This window comes from Myxocyprinus asiaticus, chromosome 14 (assembly GCF_019703515.2).
Source record: "Myxocyprinus asiaticus isolate MX2 ecotype Aquarium Trade chromosome 14, UBuf_Myxa_2, whole genome shotgun sequence".
Lineage (NCBI taxonomy): Eukaryota > Metazoa > Chordata > Actinopteri > Cypriniformes > Catostomidae > Myxocyprinus > Myxocyprinus asiaticus.
In genome coordinates, this window is record NC_059357.1 from 45,660,340 (window position 1) to 45,682,763 (window position 22,424).

General features: G+C 39.1%; 1 protein-coding gene across 3 annotated transcripts in view; it reads left to right on the plus strand.

The window, feature by feature from the left end:
- LOC127452165 (cytohesin-1-like) overlaps positions 1–22,424 on the plus strand; it is an 84,755-nt gene that overhangs the window by 33,036 nt on the left and 29,295 nt on the right. Inside the window, exons 1-2 of one of the 3 annotated variants that reach the window (XM_051717453.1) lie at positions 1,377–1,546; positions 21,113–21,195. In XM_051717453.1, the coding sequence (XP_051573413.1) occupies positions 1,519–1,546; positions 21,113–21,195 (111 nt within the window). In that variant the 5' untranslated portion in view covers positions 1,377–1,518. Of the gene's footprint in view, positions 1–1,376; positions 1,547–9,658; positions 10,720–21,112; positions 21,196–22,424 lie in introns of those variants that run through there. The other 2 variants (XM_051717454.1, XM_051717452.1) reach the window with 2 other exon arrangements.

The window sequence follows — 22,424 nt, forward strand, 5'->3', positions numbered from 1 at the left end:
TGTCTGAGGAGCTGAAGCGTTTGTTCTGTCGGGCTCGTGTTTTGAGACATGGCCCGTGTCTGAGGAGCTGAAGCGTTTGTTCTGTTGGGCTCGTGTTCACTGGGTTTTGAGACACCTCCCGTGTCTGAGGAGCTGAAGCGTTTGTTCTGTCGGGCTCGTGTTCACTGGGTTTTGAGAACCTCCCGTGTCTGAGGAGCTGAAGCGTTTGTTCTGTCGGGCTCGTGTTCACTGGGTTTTGAGACACGGCCCGTGTCTGAGGAGCTGAAGCGTTTGTTCTGTCGGGCTCGTGTTCACTGGGTTTTGAGGACCTCCCGTGTCTGAGGAGCTGAAGGGTTTGTTCTGTCGGGCTCGTGTTCACTGGGTTTTGAGACAGGCTCGTGTTCACTGGGGTTTTGAGACACGTCCCGTGTCTGAGGAGCTGAAGCGTTTGTTCTGTCGGGCACGTGTTCACTGGGTTTTGAGACACGACCCGTGTCTGAGGAGCTGACAAGTTTGTTCTGTCGGGCTCGTGTTCACTGGGTTTTGAGACACGACCCGTGTCTGAGGAGCTGAAGCGTTTGTTCTGTCGGGCTCGTGTTTTGAGACATGGCCCGTGTCTGAGGAGCTGAAGCGTTTGTTCTGTTGGGCTCGTGTTCACTGGGTTTTGAGACACCTCCCGTGTCTGAGGAGCTGAAGCGTTTGTTCTGTCGGGCTCGTGTTCACTGGGTTTTGAGACACCTCCCGTGTCTGAGGAGCTGAAGCGTTTGTTCTGTCGGGCTCGTGTTCACTGGGTTTTGAGACACGACCAGTGTCTGAGGAGCTGAAGCGTTTGTTCTGTCGGGCTCGTGTTCACTGGGTTTTGAGACATGGCCCCTGTCTGAGGAGCTGAAGCGTTTGTTCTGTCGGGCTCGTGTTTTGAGACATGGCCCGTGTCTGAGGAGCTGAAGCGTTTGTTCTGTTGGGCTCGTGTTCACTGGGTTTTGAGACACCTCCCGTGTCTGAGGAGCTGAAGCGTTTGTTCTGTCGGGCTCGTGTTCACTGGGTTTTGAGAACCTCCCGTGTCTGAGGAGCTGAAGCGTTTGTTCTGTCGGGCTCGTGTTCACTGGGTTTTGAGACACGGCCCGTGTCTGAGGAGCTGAAGCGTTTGTTCTGTCGGGCTCGTGTTCACTGGGTTTTGAGGACCTCCCGTGTCTGAGGAGCTGAAGGGTTTGTTCTGTCGGGCTCGTGTTCACTGGGTTTTGAGACAGGCTCGTGTTCACTGGGGTTCTGAGACACGACCAGTGTCTGAGGAGCTGAAGCGTTTGTTCTGTCGGGCTCATGTACAGCGCTCGCGATTGGCTCGGTACGGTTTAAGACACTCCCTTGATCACAAGCGAACACCCTTCCTCAACCGCAAGGCTTCCGGTATCGAGTATTATGTAAAATACCTGTTTCAGATATCCAACGTTGACGTTAAAGTTGAGTTGTCTCTGTAAATCGAGCCGTTTTGAACTTTTTGTTGATATATTTACAGTATTAACTGACCGAAGAGCACGCGCGATGGTGCTGAAATCTGAAGACGGCGTCGGTGAGTGATGATCGTCAACTGTTACTTTCACAAAGTTTTTCTCCGTGAATAACACACACATTCACGCATTCACCGCATCTTGCGTCCACAGATTGTGTAATTTCAGATAAATAAACTTAAATTGATATCTGAGTCGCTATTCCGTCTTGATAGAAGTTTGCAGATTGTTGTGCTCTCGTCAGAATGTACAGTTATACTTTACTTATCGTTTTATTTCCACATTGTTTTTAATATCTCTATTTACAAAGTAAATCGTTTGAGTCGTGTTTCTACAGTGCTCACGCGTTCACAAAGTTGACAAAAGTATGCTAAAACATTTAACATCTCCAAGCTTGCTCGTGGTAAAACAGAAATACATTTAAAAATGTTGTCTTTGAGGATAATCAGAAACCTTAGGGTTTTGTTTTATTCAAGATGAGTGGGCTAATACTGTCATATACTATAAAAATGGGTCTCTGTTGAACTGACCATCATATCTTTGTTGTTAATGCAGTAGTATTTTAAATTATTCATTATGAATAAAGGGCCTGGATGGTTTAGATGGTGGATGAAAGTAGTTTATTGTTTCACAGTCTTCTAACTCATAAATGTGCAAATGTCTCAGTTATATATTCTTCTTGTTGCCAAAACTCCTCTGATGGATTGGTTTGTGCTTTTTGGCAGAGTTTTAAACTGATGGTGCAGTAAATATTTGCTGCGCATTTCTTATTAAGCGTTGAAATAATGTTTTCTATTGCAGTACTGTGTGAGTTTTGAAATGGTTTGCTCTTCATTCATGCTCACATCACTGTAAAACATTATTTTGTCTTTTAGTTATCATAAGTTAAAAGATAAAGTTAGAATAACTGCCATGGATCAGTCTTGTTGAGAGAACTCAAATATCCAAGTTTTTGTTGGCTGAATTTGTAATAAATGATTGAACTTAGAAAAGCAATTCAGCTGAAATAAAAAATACAAGTCAAACGAACCATGCACGTTATCACGCTCATGTATTTGGATTCCCAGCATGCACTTTGGCATGAATAAATTGTGCAAATTGCAGTGTTACTGTATTACTTTTAATTGTTTTACTGTTTGCTGCTTTTATGTTGTTGGTTGTTGTGTTTGTTGTCACTTTCAGTTATTTGTCAATAATTCAAAACACATTTTTTACACAATGACTTGTAAGTTGATACAACTTAAAATTTTATGGTAGCACGAACACTGAAGCAACAAGATTGTTTTCATTTATTTTTTAACAGTGAGCTGTGCTATATGTCTTAACAATATGGAGTTTTGTCAAGGCCTTATTCATTGGGGCCACTTTTGTTTACATCCCATGATCTGTTTGTCCATTTTCTTGTAGCTCAATTTATTTATAACTATAGTAATGTTGTACAAGACTAGAAGTTACTGGGGCATATCAGTGTTTTGTCAAACAAATATGCCTTTGCAATTAGCCTCAAAATCTAAATAGACCATGTTGCCTTTCAAATATACTCTTCTGACCGCGAGCAAATACGAACACGTTCGACGCATGTGCACTACTGCTTTGTTGTACACTTTTTGTAAGTCAACGGCAGGTACATGCGCAGACAATGCACACAGATGAGGACTGTCTGCATGTTGAGAAAATCTGGGCCACGCATGGACTGTGCAGAGGATGAAATTTGCATCATGCATACTATGTGTGGACCGATCAGCAACACGGACAACTGAAGTATACTTTGGCCTTAATTCAAGAGTCTGTGCAGATTTACCTGCAGTTCCTCATTCTTGTGTCTGTGTTTTCAGTGAGCCTCAAGCAAGCTGCAGCTTGTCCATACGTACTATTATTTCTGAGGAAGAAACCACACAAACTGTAGACAATATTCAGCATACCGTTAGCATTATCCTCAACACTTTCCTTAGGAATCAGGCAGAAAGCCAGTGCGAACAGAGGTTCACGTTCAACCTATGATTTTAAAGCAACATGTTTCCTGTATTGCTACATGCTGTAGTCGTGTGTGTTTTTAACACTTGTGCCAACTGTGGTGTCTGATTGAGAGGAATGTGACCCAGCTGTCTGCGTCCTGTGGTGGGGGTGGGGGTGGTGGGTGGTTGAATGCTGATAGCTTAGTCTGGTTCACGTTAACAGAACAGGATGGAACAAACTGCACATTTTTAAGTTGATATAGTGTCTTAAAAACGTGGTGCTCATGGCACAAGACACTGGTCAAAGATGCCAGTCTGGTGCACGTTTACATAGGATATTACATCATTTAAATATAGATGAACCCACAAACGTGTCTTCTGTGAACAGCCCCTTAAGAGCACTGCTGCAGAAATCTTTTATCTTTGTGCGACCCTGTGTCTTCATGCTTGGATGTTGTATTTTGGCTTTGGCTATACACAACACATAATTTAAATTCATTTAAACATGTGACAAAACAACACGGCGCCGACCACAGCAGAGTTTGTCTTTGGGAGAAGCACCAACAAAACTACATCTGGTAAGAAACCTAATTAAGTTTTTAGGACATTGACACCTGTTTGAGTAAAAAGATTAGAGTCTCTAGTTTCATCCGATATGCCATTTAGAAAATTTTAGCGATTCATCACAAAACGCCACATTGCTAAACACAATGTACACTATAGTGGGCCATAGCGCTAGTTTTTCATTAGAAATCCTATATTTACTGTGCATTATAACATTGAGAAAAAAATTGCTTTCAGAGGCTTTATATGGGGTAGCGATGACAATAAAGTGCATTTCGAACTGTTCCGAGACAGACAGCTCACTGAAGTTTAAGTCATTCACTAAATAGGGAGCAAGGAGCATCAAATAGATTTCCTGTGCCGTCAAGTGCATTCACTCTTAACATCCGACCATAAGTCAGACACTGGCCGAATTGGTCTACTAATAATCTCCAACTGTGTATGTACATGCATCACAGAAGATTTATGTCACTTATTGTTTTTTTTGTTTTTTTTTCCTTTTTGAAATAAAATGTCCAAAACCTTTGTCTTGCTAGGCTAATTTCATAGCTAACATTTTATGCATCATAAATACACACAGTTAGGCAGTATTTACACTTTTTTTACCCTTCATAATATTTTTCATATTTTTTAAAATCTGTATCTGGGACAAGGCTAAAACAACGCATTATAAAAACAAAAGGCATTTGAAAAGTACCAAAAATAAATAATGAAGGCTTGGTTAAAAATCTGTTTAAATGAGATGCTCATGTAACAGAAAGAAGCTAATATAAATCTGTTAGTTTTGATGAAAATCAACCCCTTGGACATGAAATGGCGAGTTAAAGAAACGGCAATATGTTACAAGTGACACTATGAGTGGCATCCAGTTACACTTGTTTTGTTTTCTTTACTTATTAAGGAAAAAATGCTGTCAGAAATAAAATCATTGACTGGGGAGAATACGGTGGTGGATGGCGTGACCGGGCCAACCTCCTTGGCGTTCAGCTTAAGCCCAGTGAGCCCGTGCGTTAATACGGCCCTGCCTGCATCAGACAGATGCTTTTGGAGCATATCACTTTGGTTGTGTCGTGTCATAAACACAGCGTTTTTAGGTCACTGTGCTAAGTTAAAACGTAGTTTGAAACTTAGAAAAACATGTCTCGAGGCCTGAGTTGTGCTCCGTCCAGCTGTTTGAGCTGTCTGCTTTCAGTAAGTGTGGTTTGTTGCCTGTACAGCTGGAGTTGCACTTACTGCCCCTTGCTGACTGAGATGCATAAAAATGTGAAAGTGGGACAGTACTTCAAGCTTGATTTGCTCCAGTGGAAGAAAGATTATTTATTATGGTCGTGGGGCATGATTAATTGCGTAATTTTTTTTTTTACGTGCTATTTTTTAAATATAATTAATCCCACTGATTTAACACGTTAAATCAACAGCCACGATTTTTTACCAAAGTGTAATAATTCATTATTGATTCTAAGCACTTGTGTATAGCAAATAAATGACCTCAAAGCTAAGAGACTTGGAGTAAAAGCACAACTCTAATTTTGATTTAGATTTGATGCTTTCATAAAATGATGAATGATTATAATACATAAATACACTTATTATATTATATATTACAATAAGTATCATTACAAATTATATTATTTAATTCTTAACAGACCAACAGTCAATGTACATTTCAATGTACACAATTTTGGGTTGGGTGTTAAAAAGTCTTGTTAGAGTTGTCTTTCCCATAATAGTGGTGTGGACACAGTGACCTTCCCTCTGAGAAAGTAACTCAACAGGAAATGCTGCCTTACATTTAACCCCGGACAACAAGAACTGTTCCTCTTACTGCCCTTTAAATCTCGCAACTATGAGATTCGGACCACAGTTTGACGTGCCATAGCATGTGAACTGTCTGCTGAAGAGCTCTAGTGCAAAATAGGATGACATTGATTATTTTATTTCTCAGCTCTGCTCAGTTTCCTGTCTGTGCGCACTGTTGATAATCTATTGTGGCTGCTGTGTTCATGTAACTTCCTGTCATGTATGCATAAGGCATCCTGTGTTCGTGTTTAACGGCTGAAAGGCATGTGGGATGATTACTATAGGCCTGTATTCTCACTTTCAGTAGGTGTCAAAATCCAGCACAGAAATGTTTTGCACAAATACAAAACAATATTTACACTAGAGCCTGGGATTTCTTTAGACAATACCGATTTTAGAGGGGGAAAATTCAACGATTACAGATATGGTGGCCGATATAGTTAATTTTACAGTCACTTTTCAGCCATCTGTATGTGATAGAGGAAAGAACATTTTATTTAAGCTGGGAATTTTTTTAATGTAGAGATAACGGTTAATTTGAACTGATCATATATTTTACGTATAAAATATTGATCTGAAAATTAACTGGTAACTATAGCTGTTAAAAAAATAAATGCACTGGAAAAAGTACAATTTCCCTCTGAAATGTAGTGGAGTGTAAGTATAAAGTAATAGAAAATGCCATGGTAATACTCAAGTGAAGTACAGGTACCTCTAAATTGTACTAAAGTACAGTTTTCTTGCTTATCAAAATATCATCAGCAATATTTTGCTGTTAATGTATAACCAAACAGTCACAAACAATAACTCATGGTTCGTTGCTGCCGAGTCGAGATAAACAGCGGCAGCGGTGTTACACCGTATTCTGCTATACAAGTTCAGGGGAAACATTCAACGGTGGAAAACCAGACTTTTAAATATTACATTTTGTAAATGCAGTGACTGGAATTGTTCGGTTGAAGGGGGTACCAAACTGCGAATCCTGTACAAAACAGTTTGGTGAATACATGTTTACACATTAGCTTCCACTCAGCTGACAAGGTATGAAAGTCATGGAGAGTAAAAGATGGACATTGTTTATTTACTTTCCAGCATTGCATCTCACCAACTAGGTAACAACATAGCGTGAAATCAACACTCAACAGACACAATCCACCACCACACCGTTGTCTGCTGAGCTACAAAAAGATGCTCTGATGTTTACCTTTCAATCTGCTGCGTTACTGACTGCACTGACAAACTATAGCTGGCTAACATAACAAACAGATATGATAAACGTGAGTGACATGGTTGTTTGGGACAGGGTTAATGTTATATTAGTTATATTGAAAAGGGAAAATGATGCGGTCATTGTTTATAAACTTTTCAGTATGTATTTCACAAACTAGTTAGCAATTTGCCGTGAAGACACCACCTAACCAGAACCACCGGCAGCTCAGCTCTATATACAATGGAGTCGGAGCGCGCTCTGCTGGACAAACTACGCTATGACACCAATTCTAAATCACCCCAAGCATTGTTTTCTGCATTATATTTTCTGAAAAAAAGTTTTTACATCTGCGCATATCGGAAAACATATATGCCGATACGATATATCTGTGAAAGGCTAATATCGGCTGACCGATGAATCGGTCAGGTACTAATTTACACAAACCAAATGCCTCTGCAGGGCTCCTAAATATGTCATTTATGTTTATCAAGTAAATTAAAACTTGTACTCGCCATATGAACCTTTACACTTCTATGGGCTTAAGAATAAAAATGAGATGGTGTGATCCACTGTCTCAATCACGGTGTATACATGTGTGGAATTTATTTATTCATGTGATTTCTCCTCTGCACATTTTGGAAACTGCAGGATATTTACTCTGCAGAGCTTCAGTATGTTTGCTCAGCACATTGTGCTCCCCTCTCACTGATCCCACATCAGATCTGCAGTAAAAATACTCCAGTGCCTCATAAATCTTTAGTTAGATTAATTATAATAATAAAACACATTGCATTGTGGACTTCAGAGACACTTTATAGAGTTTGTATATTGTTGTAGATGTTATTTTTGGCTCATACCTACTGCAGTGATTCACTGACTTTAAATCTCGCTTATGTGATGTTGAAATAGTCTGCATGACACAGAAATGTGCCATCTCCTCAGAGATCTGTCCTAAGCTGAGGTAAGACCCTGTCAGGACACAATGGACCTGCTTCCAGTAAGAGCTGATAAATTATCATGCCAGGCCATGATGAGCTGTCACATTGATCGCTCTGCTGTTATAGCTTTATCTGCATAGATGAGTTCACATTGCAGATCTAGGATTCAAAATCGAATTTAAACCTGGACATTTTAAACCTGGAAAAAAGTGAAACAAAGAAATTTAAAATGATGTGTTGGGATTAACATGGATCAACAGGAGTGTATACTGCCATTAAAGCAAAAGAAGGACACCAAATAAAGGGTGATTCTCAAGAAACCTGTCAAGACAATGTCCTGGTCCTATTTTACTCCAAAATCAAAATCAAAAATATTTAATTATATAATTTGTTTATTACACTGTGACATTTATGTATCTCACCCCCAATTGTCATTACCACAATGTGAAAAAATATATATTACTTAATTTGTGAAGCATTTGTTAGGGCTGTGAAATTTTACGCGTTCATTTCTGTGATTAAAAAATTGCTGCAAAAATTGCAGGATCTGTTTTTTACTTCCTAAAACTTCACTGGTGTTTTTCCCCACTTCCTGTGGTGAAAATTGGCATATATAAATTTCCAGGAGGCTTGACTGTACTGCACATCCTAGCACAGAAACTGATTGTGTGGAGCAGTGCATGCTTATTCATTACCCTTGCATTATAAACATCCAAGTGAATCTACTGTATGGAGAATGAGACTACAACCGCAAGTGGTGAGCCAGGTGTGGGAGAGAAATGGGGAAGCTGCAGTACCTCTTCAAATCCCCCGAAAACACTCACTCACTTTCATCATATGAACTGAATCTGCCCATTTGATCCTATTATTAAAAAAACTCCACAGGAAAATGGCAGAAGATTTTGCCCAATTTTTAATTACAGCATGTCCATTGATTTTATGCCATGTAAACATATATATGTATCAAAGATTTATACCTGTAAAATGTGTCTAATTAAATCTATCTGCAAAAACCTGAACATTTTAACATGTACATAGTTAAAATAAATGATGACTAACCAATTTCTTAAAAGTTCTTAGAGACAAAGTATAAAGTAAATGTAAGGGGGTTCAAGGGAAAGGAGGAGGTGAAAACCGGCTTGAGAATATAAATAATAGTTTAATGATCAACTTAACCAAAAACACACAAACATAACCACACACAGGGCAGCTGCCAGTAATTCTCTCTCTCTCTCTCTCGAACTGTCGTACCCGGCCGCCTTTATCACTCGCGCGCCCCATCAGGCTGATTGGGGACCGGGCGTGCGTCATTCCAGCCCAGCCCTGCCCTCCTCCGCTCTACAGTACATTTGTAAAATGTGTTTTAATATACTATGTACCATGATTAATTACAATTAATCAGAGAAAACTGTGTGATTAATTAGTTAATTTTTTAATTGATTCACAGCCCTAGTATTTATACATCATAGTGGCACTCCCTTGATACTGTCTTCTATTTTCTCATATTACATATTAACAGCATTTTTTTTAATGTAATACAGCAATGAGAATCATCATTGAAATGTATTCTGGTAATGAAAATTGGGGAGTGAAATGTGCTTAATTGTAATGAAAATAATGTCCCATTGCAAAGAAACGTATGGTCCTAAGTGTAGGCGAAATATAATGTCATATTTTTTCATTCGGAAGAATCGCCGACTATGAAATTCATGGACAGTTTTCACTCAAATTGCTATGATGATAATATCATTTGTAATAAAGTAAAACTGCATAAAAGCTGAAGCTTGTAATTTCTGTGACACCAAACGGAATTGCAAAAATAAACATTGTTTTTAAAAACCACTTTTAAACACCCATGGAAAGATAGATGGGTCATTGAAAACAAACAGGAATTTTTATAGTGCTTACAGTGTTTAAAGTATGAAGGATTTATAGTTGTTTCTGCATTTTCATCTGGGATAGAAGAAAGTGTTTTTTAGACCGAAAACTTCAGCTTTAAAATAGAAAAATGCAAAATAGAAGCAAGTGGACACAGGCTTTTGAACGCAACTGTAAAGCGGCTTATATTCTCCGCCTTGTCCACATCATTTCTTCAGATCTGATGATTAGTATGTGTGTGTAAGTAATGATGACACTCTGACTCACTGGCCTGAGTCACGGCTCCCTCATCACATGACCACACACAAATAAATGTACGCCACACCCATATATGCTTGATCCATGGACATTAGTATGGAGTTGGTCATCCCTATGCTGCTGCAACAGCTTTCATTCTCCCACTAGATGTTGGAGCATGGCGGCTTTGGGCTCAGTTACTGATGTAACTTGAGCCAGATCAATGAATCTATTTGTGGACAATGGATCTACTTGATCTACAAAAAATTGGGTGAACAGATTAGGACTAATGTCTGACAGAAGGATCAGAGAGTGACCACTAGATGGGGCTTCCTTGTTTGTGATGGCATGATCTCTGTGTGTGTGTGTGTGTGAGAGAGAGAGAGAGAGAGATGGAGTGAGTGTGGGATGGAGAGAGAGGACCGTCTCCAGATGGACTGCAGCAGAATGTGAAATGTCTCTTTTTGTCTCTCTCTATCATACTGGACACTTTACTGCCACTTTTTGCCTGGACGAGCTGACTGTTTTGAGCTGACCTTCAGCTCTGGTCCTAATTGTGATTGTGAGAAGAGGAAGAGTGAGTTTTGATGAGTAAACGGAAGTGGACGGATATCAGGAAGACCAGATACAGTCCAGTAAAGGCTGCAGATCAGGTCAGTTTGCTTTGATATGAACTTAAATGGTTGCTTGCTCTGCCAGTCTGTGGCCGAGTCTCAAAATTGAGTGAAATGCTTATCAAGACAGAACTGACTTGAAATGCAGCTTTGATGCACAAAACATGACATAGCCCATGACTGTTGTGGCATTTTACAAATACTGCATTACATTATCTTCTGTTTAGAATATAAGCGTCTGTAATATGTTCTCTTATATTGAGTGTTTGATTGTAAACAGTCAGATCGTTTGTAGACTCTCGGCAGTGTTGAATGTTCACATAGCATGTGAGGTAAGTGTCACATGGCTTCTACCGTCACACTGTCATTTGTTCCATTTCTGCTGTGTCTTGCAGCCACTGGCTAACCATTAACTTCATTTAATTCATCAGGAAGAATTATTGCGTGTCCACGTGGAGTTGCAGGGACAATTAAAGCTGTGAGTTTGTTGATCACTGGTTCATGTCGGCTGAAGAATAAAGAAGAAAACATTATGGCAATGTTTATTATTGGATGGGTTTTAGAGTGGATTTTTGAAGCAATCCTCAGTTGAGTCCTCAGCCTCATGAAGAAAGGTATTGTCTCATTCATCTGGAGGATAGATGTATTGAGGGCTCAACAGAGTCCAATGATCTGTGATCTGCCCACTGTGTCGGTGTTCCTCTGCCAGTAAGTCCCATACATCCCACTAGAAGAGCTGGACGTGGCCTTTTTGAGACCCCACTCCATTAGAGTTTAGTGCTCCTGTGCACACCTTGAGCAATGACACAATCCAGTGAATGTGTTTCTCAGTGTTTCAGTTATACGGTCAATCGCCAAGGTATCAGAGTTGAGGTATTTCTCAATGCCACCGCAGTAATCAACAGCAAGTCTGTTCGCTTTTTGGGAAAATTGTAAGAAAAAAGCTGTTGTATCTCAGATGGTCTTTTAAAGCTCTAGTCTAAGGCTATAACACTTAACTGGCCTTCAAAATCGGAAAACATCACAATATCACCTCATAAGAATCATTCATTCGGGAATCACACTACACAGGTTGCACTGTAGTTTAAAAAGAATCCGCTCATAAGAGTCATTTGTTTGTGAATTGGACTAGACTGGTCGTGCTGTATGATTTAGCCCTGTAGATTCAAAAGAATAATTTGTTCAGGAATCAGACAACACCGGTCGCATTGTTGATTCAACAGAACCTGCTCATAAGAGTCATTTGTTCGTGAATTGGACAACACTGTTCACGCTATATGTTACGTGCTGTTAACTCAAAAGAACTGGCTCATTAGTGTTATTTGTTTAGGAATTGGACTTTACTCCAGTTCTCTGTTCCCAACCCTAGTCATCAGTGTTTTCTGTTTATTGTCCACGTGGACTGTCTGTGGCTGATTTAATCTTTGCCCAATAGATGTCGCTTTTAAAGCAGAGAGACCTTCAGTCAGGGAGACAGAGACAGGTTCTGCTGAAGACACTGTGGTGGGACAAGGCTGTGTTTGAGAGATAAGATTGTATGAGATACAGAAAAGTAGCAAATAAAACGGATACAACCGAAAGGTCCTTACAGCAAGCAAGGAGTAAAAGAATCTGGTCAATAAAAGATGTTAGTGGGGCAGAGTGTTCTCTTGTTCTCTTGTTCACTTTCTAATAGAAGGTCACATGATGGATCTAGTCTCGCATAAACAGGCTTTTGACTATCAGCATAAAGTTAACTTTGCTGCTTATTCTGGCCAAAAACCATCCACTTTGATAACGCCTACTGTTTACTAGTTGGTATAGTTTACAGAGTATACTGCTTAGTATTCAGTTAGTAATAATCAAATTCCTTTCCAAACAAAACCATGGTTTCAGGTTGAGGTAGACGATATATCGGTTTTATCGATTAATCGGTGCCGATAGTTGCTTTTTGGAACTATAGGTTATTGGCAAAAATCTATCAAATTAAGGAAAGACTATTAATTTTTTTTCTATATTTTATAAATCAATTAAAAAAAAAAAAACTATCAGCCGATTAATCAGTTATCAGCCTTTTCCACCATCCTAGTTATCATATCGGCAAAATCCACAATCAGTCGAACTCTAGTTTCAAGGGCATGTTATATGTCCCATGGTGTCTTGGTCTCCCGGTAGTACGTGATGAACTAGGTTAGATCAGAGCGAGGAGATTTTTATTTCCAAGAGTTTTAATTTCCTGATTGTCAGAGGAAAGTTCTGCAGTGAATCTGGATGGAAAGTAAGTGTGTGTCAAGCCTGCCAAGATGGAAATTGGGCTGGGTCTTCAAGGGCATGTTTATGTCAAGAGCCTCTCAGTAATTGTGGTTTTCTTTACTGAGCCACAGTGCCTCAGGCAATTAGGATGGGCACCACCGTTTCAACCAATCAGAGTGACTATAGAGCTGCTCAGTAAATGACCAGAACAGCAACCACATTACCTGATGGCATACATAAGGATATCGGAAATGGATGATTAAAATCTCTTCTGTCAGCAGGGGAATTCAGAGCAGGGATGTGAGCGTGCTCACTAAATATGTCAGCAAAAAGCCCAGATCAAATGAGGTCAATGAATAAGCAGCACATTCTGAAACCATCTGAGCTGTTTCACAAATCCTGAACATGGTTGTGTGAGACAGTCTTGAGGAGGGCTGGGAAATAATCTCAATATTTACTGAAGAAAACAATTCTGTTATCGATGAGTATTTCAATATTTTGCCTACAGTATGTTCTACATCTACACGTTCAGGTACATGACGCCTAAAACACAAGCAGTTCAGTAAAGATTTACACACAACTAGCTAACTGAATCACAGTCATGAAATCAGCCAGTTAGGAAGTATTAGCTGGTTAGCGGCTAACTAGCCATGCTGTCATGTAAACCAGTAATGAGGCAAGGTTGCTAGCTATCTGGATATTATGTTGTCGCATATCGAACAAGACAGCACTGACAATGCAACTCAGCTATTGACTGAACAGAACAGAACAACTACGCTATTGCTTTTTTTATTTATGTACTATTTAGTTAGGTTTTTTCATGATCCATAGCACTGTTACATCCTAATTTTTTGACACAGGCAAGAAAGTCTTTCAGTGGATATAACGACTTTTAGGCTATGGCAATTATGTCATATTGTTTTAATATTTCTGGCCACATTGCCCAGCCCTAGTCTTGAGGTGCATCTTTGAATCTTAAGTTTCTGCACACGATCAGAAATATGTAGGTTCTCTTTGTATTGGAACCTTTTCCACACTTTTTATACCCAGCACAATTTAGAACATGTGAGAATAGTTTGACTGAAATTCAAGTGCTGGGGAAGCTTTTCTAAAAATATTTTTTTGCCAAACTTCAAGGCTAATTTAAAGTAGTTAACTTAAACTACAGTCAACCTTAGTAAAAGTAGCTAGCAGCACTATAAGCTTCTAACAAAAAGAAGCTAATAGTGGTCGACCGATATATCGCAGAAGCCGATAAATCAGCCGATGCCGATAATTAAAAAAGCCAGAATCAGAATATCGGCCGATTTATCAGCTTCTGCGATATATCGGTCGACCACTATTAGCTTCTTTTTGTTAGAAGCTTATAGTGCTGCTAGCTACTTTTGCTAAGGTTTACTGTAGTTTAAGATACATTTTTCTTTTTCTTGAGGGTGGCAAAAATCGGCTGCTTGCATGTGAAGCGACTGAGACATGTAAACGACCAGTCATGATTAATTTTGTTGTTACGTTCCATCGTGTTACTACAATAATAGACCGATGTACATCACAGTCTCATTTAAACGGTCTTTATATCAGAGCCGCAACAGACGCGTTTGAGCTCATAATGTTAAAGTGCTCGCCTGTTTCATTCTCCCTCTCTCTCCTCAACAGTTCCCTGTAACATTTCGCTGTCTTGTCTAATGACAAAAAGGCAAATATCAATAAAACTAATATCATATATACCATCTGCTAATATGCACATATCTAGTTTAAACAAATGTAATAAACCAACCTCACACAACTTCAACAGATCCAGCATCCTGTGGAGCGCTCATTTATTTACCTCTAAAGCACGTATTCTATCAGCCTCTCCTCAGCAGTTCACTTTTAACTTTCTTTTGTAATGATTAAAGGCAAATATCAATAAAACGTATGTTATATACCATTTGCAAATATGCAGTTAATTCACGAATCTCACGAAAATCCAGCGTTTTCTTACCGTCGAGTGCTTATCTAATATCTTCCTCCTGAAGTGCGTATTCTATCAGCCAGAATCAAAAACCTCTGGATCAGGATCAAAAGTGCCTCTGATTCACAAATCATGATGGTTAGTGGTCACAATCCAAGCAGGTGATCCAGGCTGTTTAAACTGTCAGGAGATGGGGAAAGACTGAAATCTACAAAATAGTTGGTCAAGATTACGATCAAAGTACATATTTCAAATCAGCAGTAAAATCTGACAACACTGGTATCATAAATGGTACTTCTTTCCCTCAGATTACACTAAAAAACAAAAATTTTCCAGCTTTTATAGCTAATGTGCATGCACGTTCTCGAGTTGATTGACAGGTGATGTCTGTATCTAAAGCTCTTTTACCTGTAAGGCGAGACTTCCTATCTACATCCGTTGACCGTTGGCTGCAGTTGGGCGTTCTGTTGCGGCTCTGTTATCTACCAACTTTTTACAAATTTAAAGTTTTGTGTGAAATTTAGTAAATATAGTGCTAAATAAAAGTTTTTTTTTTTTTATTTTTTTTTTTAAGCAATTTTATGTTTGTTATTTACTATATTATATTGTGTGATATATCGGCATTATATCGGCCAATCGGCTCTCTGGATATCGGCATCAGCCATTAAAAAAACCCATATCGGTCGACCACTAGTAACTAATAACTTTGAATCTTTTTAAGGGCACAGTACTTTAATGTATTAAATATGTCAGTTTACATAATTACATTAAAAAAAGCTAGCAGATTACGTAATTATGTAAAAAAAAGAAAGATTCCCTCTATTTAATTATTTTAATTAGCCTATGTTCTACAACTAGATGATCGAATCAGGTACGTTTCCCTAGAAACGCAAGCAGTTCGGCAAAGTTATACACACAACTAGCTAACAGATTGCTAACAGTCTGTTAAGTATTAGCACACAGCCCTGCTGTCATGGAAACCGGCAATGCGGCTCAGTAGCCACTAGCTAGCAGCTAGCTATCCGTCTAATATTTCAGCGTTGTGTACCGAACAAGACAGCACAGACAACGCAATACAGCTATTGACTGAACACAACAACAACTCCGACATCAACACCATTGCTGTTATTTATGTACTATTTAGTTAATCTTTTTTTCATGATCCATACCATTGTCACAGGCAAGAAAGTGTTTCTTCTTGAGATTTGACTGGTGGTTGGCAATCCAGTTTATGGTGCATTACTGCCACCTACTGAGCTGGAGTGTGGAGTGTCACAAAGTCTTTCAGTGGAGACAAACATCAGCTAAAGATAATGAAATTGGCAAAATTTCATCGAAAACAGTCGCACAACTTATGTAGGATTAAATCCTAAATTGAGTGTACTTTAAAAGTATTTTACCCTCTGGAGTTTATTGTAAATAAGGTCTAACAAACATAAATTGACGTTGATTCCTTAGTCCACAAGAGGGCTCAATAAATACATAAACCATTCAGCACCGTTATATTATTGCATAGAACTTTCCTATCCTGGCTGTTAAAAAAGAGCATTTAATTTTCAACTAATGTGCATAAAATAAATAAATAAAAAGTTTTAGTCAGTCCATATTCTCAAATGTTAAGTCAAAAGTAAAATAAGGGGGGAAAACACTTCAATAGACAGTTCACATGGTGTTACACTTGCACTGATTCCTACTACTCCAGACTCAAGCTTCATAATAACAGCAAAATTACACATTTCCAAGTTGAACATCTTTCCTGACAAAGCATTTAAACAACTCGAGAGCAAGACGCAATGGTCAAAGACCTCCACCTACTGTAAGGGGCTGTTCACACCGAACGCTTTTGCAACCATCCATTTGTTTTTCTGTGTAAACACGCACTAGACAAACGTCTTTGTTTCCCTTTGCTTTTGTTTATTCAGCGTCTCGTTCAGAAGCGCTGTTTTTAGATGATGTGTCTAATTAAAAAGCACATTGATGCTCTCGGCTGCATGAAGATATTCATTTGCCTTCTCACGTCACTAGCTTTAAATATGCAACTTAGCTGGCTAACGAATACATGAACATGACCAGCTGGATATAAACTAATGCAAATAGATGGTGACAATCTTGACATTTAAACATTTGGGTAGGACTTGTTTGTATTTTTGTCACATTGTTCTAACTGCTTGAGGTTAGCTTTAATGTTAGCATCCTCTCAGCCTTGTAGGCAAACATACTGCTGTTCTCTACTAATGCAACATCTATTCAACAAATTCGGTGTGGATTTTTGCCGATAACCGATAGTCCAGAAATCTGTTATCGGTGCCGATTAACTGGCAAAACCGGTCTAAAGCCTCTAGTTGTGGCTGATCGGTGTATAATGTCACAATTACATCATGCAGCAGAGGTCATGGTAGGTCTGTCTTCTCATGTGGTTTCTTGAGAAAATCAAACATGAAGCTCACATCTCTCTTCACCTCAAATGCTCTCTGAGCCCGAATCACTTCATTGTTTGATGAAGAAAGCAGTTAATGTTCTTTAGGATTTTAAGCGGGCTTTCCACCATCAAACTACGTCAGTACAGTAGAACTGCAGCATGTACATGAAGTGGTTCACCATTTCCTCCCTTCAGTGACTTGATATGGCCATCTCGAAGAAATTTTTTCTATTATGTTTAACAAGTTGACTTTTGGAGGTCTGTATTCATTTTGGAGTGTGGTATTAGTGGGCTTACTGAACTCTTAACTATTTTTGAGTGTGGTATTGGCGATTACAAATTCCTTGTCATTTTGAGAAAACAGACTGGTTTTGATGGAGTATCACTGCGCCAACCCTGCATATTCAGGAGAAGTTGTAGATCTGATCTACATGTTTTAGCACCTTTTCACTTTAAAAGTATATTAGTAAATGGTCAACTGAATGATTTTCTGGTTCAGAGGACAGGGTGAGAATTTATTTTCTGAAATAGTTTTGCGTTCCCTCGCAGTTTCTTTTTGGGTTCCCTCGCAATACCATCCATGCCTTACGAGCATTAATTACACTGTGTAACAATTTTTATTTTTCTGGGTAGTAAGTGTTATTTCCTAATTGCTTATGCCTCAAAAGTATAGAAAATGGCTATTATTCCCCACAGACTTTGCTTTTGTGACCAGGACAGTGATATTTTGAAATGAGAAAGCGGGCAGATTTATGTCTTTTCATTCACATAAAGTCAGAAAAAACAACATATGAATCCAGATTAACATGTGTTTATACTAAAGTAATATTCAAAGCCATGCTGGTCCATAATGGTAACAAGTACCCGTCTCTTCCCCTGGCTTACTTGGTGCTCCTCAAAGAGGATTACAACAGCATCAAGACATTGCTGGGCACCTTGAAGTATGATGAGTACGGCTGGGAGGTCATAGGAGACTTCAAAATGGTGGCATTCCTGATGGGTCTCCAAGGCAGTTTTACCAAGTTTCCCTGCTATCTTTGCCTTTGGGACAGCAGGGATACCAAGGCGCACTACCACAAGTAGGACTGGCCACAGCGGACCGAGTTCTCTGTGGGGAAGAACAACGTCAAGTGGGAGCCACTGGTGGACCCCTGGAAGGTGCTGATGCCACCACTGCACATCAAATTGGGCCTTATGAAACGATTTGTCAGAGCTCTAGATGAGTCGGCAGCCTTCAAGTACCTTCAAGACTTCTTCCCTAAGCTGTCTGAGGAAAAGGTCAAAGCCGGTGTCTTCGTCAGACCACAAATAAAGAAGGATTTAGGTTCATAAGTTGTTTTTTTCTGACTTTATGTGAACGAAAAGACACAAATTAGCTCGTTTTCTCATTGGAAATAGGTACATTTCAAAAAATCACTGTCCTGGTCACAAAAACAAAGTTTGTGGGGAATAATAGCCATTTTCTATACTTTTGAGGCAAAAGCAATTAGGAAATAACACTCACTACCAAGGAACAAAAATTGTGTTACATAGTGTTATGGTTTTACTACAGTATGTAGTTGACCTATGGTATTGTAGTAAAACAAAAGTAACCACAAATGTACCATTGTTTTTCTACAGTAAGCATATTTTAACCTTGATATTAATAGTAAAACCTTAGAAAACCAAAACTATGGTAATACACATCATAATAATTTTACCAAAACATGGTTAGTTTTAAAATTGTAACACCATGGTTGCTTTGTGGTACATGTACCATGGTTTGTTTTTTCCAAAAAAGTTAGATGGTTACTGCAGGTTTACTATAGGAAACCATGGTAAATTTTCATGCATGTTTTCTTTGGTGGAAACCATGGCTTTAGAAACCATACTTGCACCAAAGATTAACCATGGTGTTACTATAGTAAAACAGTAGTAAAAAGAATGATTGATTTTCATTACCATAGTTTGTTCCTTTTATAATTAACATGGTTTTACTACAACTAGCATGGTTAAAATATGGTTACTAAGGTAAAACCATGTGTAAAATGTCTCTACTTAATGGAAAGGAGGAAGCGGGAGATGGTGAGGTCCAACTCAAAAAGGTCATATATTTTCACCAACTTGCTTTTCAGCGCAATTTTAACAACAGCACAGTCTCAGTATGTGCGTGACAGCTCTCTCCCTCTCACTGGTGTCTGGCTCGCTCTTAAAGACCGTCTCCACTCTCACTGCAATGACAAACAGCTGTTAGAGACAAATCATTGCCAGGTGATGATACTTACCGTTCTCATCTCCTGATCTCACTCTCCATTCATAATCCGGAGCTCAACCACGCCCCCACCACCACACTATAGCAAACTTTCATAAGGGATGCATAATGTATTCTGAGAGAGCCCAAAATAATTGCGAGACAACACAAAACGTTTTGTAAGGGAACGCTAAACTGTTTCAGAAAAAATATTCCCTCCCTGTCCTCAAAAGGGGCTCGGTACCTTTTTAAAGTGCCATAATCTACACATTTGTTGATGTTGCAGCTTTACCTTTAAGGCCTGTATATGTAAATGACACCTGTTAGGATTGTCTGACCTCCGTGTACCAGGGCTGCATTTCCCAAAAGCATTGTAAGCCTAAATAGATTGTAGAAACTATTGGCGCCAATGGTCTATACGTTCAACTTAAGATTGCGATGATTTGGGAAACGCAGCCAAGGTTAGTTCAGAGTGTCGTTTATCAGGATGAGTCAAGTTGCTAAATACTGAATAGATGTTGATAATAAAAAGTTAATGTATGTGGTCATGTTAATGGTCATGTAGTTTACATAGTAAATCAAACTCTTGCATTAATAAATGGCAGAAATTATCCTGTTTTCCATGACTTTAATGCAGCATGTGTGTGTATAGTTCAGAAGCAATATCTGCTGAGAAATGAGTGGTTAGGAGCATCTTGAATGGCAATATCTCGGACACGGAGTTCTCGGCACACTCGCAGATGGGATGGGAGAGAGTGATGGGTCGCCATGGCTACAGGAGGATGCTGAGAGTGAGATTTAGCGGTGACATGGTGAATAAAAGTTTGTGGGAGTCTGGCAAGAGATCAGGAAGTCCATTTCTGTGATGCTGAAGAGATCATTCATCGACTGTTGAACATGCATCTAAAGAATGGGTTTATAAGTTAATTGATTTGGATCAGTTTGAGCGAAAAAAGAACAGCTGCAAATATTAACAGATGGATTGTTTTAAAAATGGCTCATATATATATATATATATATATATATATAATATGGGCCAGTAGGATCTGATTTGAAGATAATTTTTCATTGTTGTCATTAGAGATGTGCAAAACTACTTATTTTCAAAATGTACTAGTCACTGGCTTGCCTGAACTACTAGGTGACTAATAATCAGTCTTGAGGAAGCCTTTTAAAATTAGGTTGGTTCAAGTTCACTTGACCCTATTTGGACGCGTTTCTTTGGGGGGGCGTTTGCGTAAGACGTGTTCTTGCGTTTTTGAAAACTGCTGCAGGTGTCTCAGTGTGTTTTCAAAGTTGGACAATTATTTTATTACTTAAATTGGCTTAAATCACTCGTGGCTGAATGCTCAAAAAACAGCTCGAGACGTGACACAATGTCTGAATACCTGAATGCGTAATGCTGTAGTAACAGCGCTTTAAAGGAGATGAATTTAAAGACAATTTTCTGAGTGTCTGCAATATCGGTCTAATGAGATATTTCTAACGATTATTTTGTATGTTCTAGAAGTCTCTGGTTCACAGAAAATTTGAGTTGAGAAGTTGTCTGGCTGAAACTAGCTCTCTCAAATAACAATGTTTTTTTTGTTGTTGTCTCCAGTGCCTGACGACCTCACGCCCGAGGAGCAAAAAGAGCTGGAGAACATCCGGCGACGAAAGCAAGAACTGCTTGATGACATTCAGGTAATTAAAAACTGTGGCAAAAATTCTTTCCAGAACTAATATGTGCAAAATGTTCGATTTTGCCCTATGATCACAATGTGTAAAACATGGACAGAATCACAGAATCCACACTTTAAAAACATTAGTGTGCACATTAGGGAAGAGTATGACATTTTTCATCAGGAATAGATTTGCAGGCGACGTGTCAGTGGTTTCTGTAAATGAACATTGGGCTTTGTGTGTGAGTGAATGATTTTAAATGTGTGTTTGTTGTTGGATGAAGCCAAGCATCTCAACATATAGAAGCCTCCAAAAATGACAAAACATGACGTCAAATGGCAAATTGAGTCTGGATTAGAGGAAAACACAAAGAGATGCATGTCTAATCATGCATTTCAATCAGGACATCTCAAAGATGAAAATTAAAGGAAATGTATTATAAATATCTGTCAATGATTTTAAGTGGTGCATTTAGGCTCTGTGTGGAGCTCTTATACCATGGCAAGAAAAAGTATGTGAACCCTTTGGAATTAGCTGGTTTTCTGCGTTAATTGGTCATAAAATGTGATCTCATATTCATCAAAGTCACAAGAATAGACAAACACAATGTGCTTAAGCTAACAACACTCAAACAGTTATAACATTTTATGTCTTTAATAAACATATCCCATTAAACATTCACAGTGCTGTGAAAAAAGTAAGTGAACCCTTTGATTTGATAACTGGTCAATCATCCTTTGGCAGCAATAACCTCAAACGAGCATTTCCGGTAGCTGCTGATTAGACCTGCACGACGTTCAGAAGGAATTTTGCACCGTTCTTCCTTACAGAACTGCTTCAGCTCAGCCATATTCTTAGGTTGTCTGGTGTGAACGGCTGTCTTCAGGTCATTCCACAGCATCTCTATTGGGTTAAGTCTGGGCTCTGACTGGGCCACTCCAAAAGGGGGATTTTCTTTTTTTGAAGCCATTCTGTAGTGGATTTATTTTGATGTTAGGGTCATTGTCCTGCTGCATCACAAAACTTCTACCGAGCAGCTGCTGGCGCACAGCCACCCTGGCAATATCGCCTAGGATATCTTGATAAACTTAGGAATTCATTTTTCCCTTGATGATGGCAAGCGGTCCAGGCCCTGAAGCAGCAAAGCAGCCACAAATCATGATGCTCCCTCCACTGTACTTCACCGTTGGGATGATGTTTTCATGTTGGTATGCGGTGTACTTTTAACACCATACGTAGTGCTGCATGTT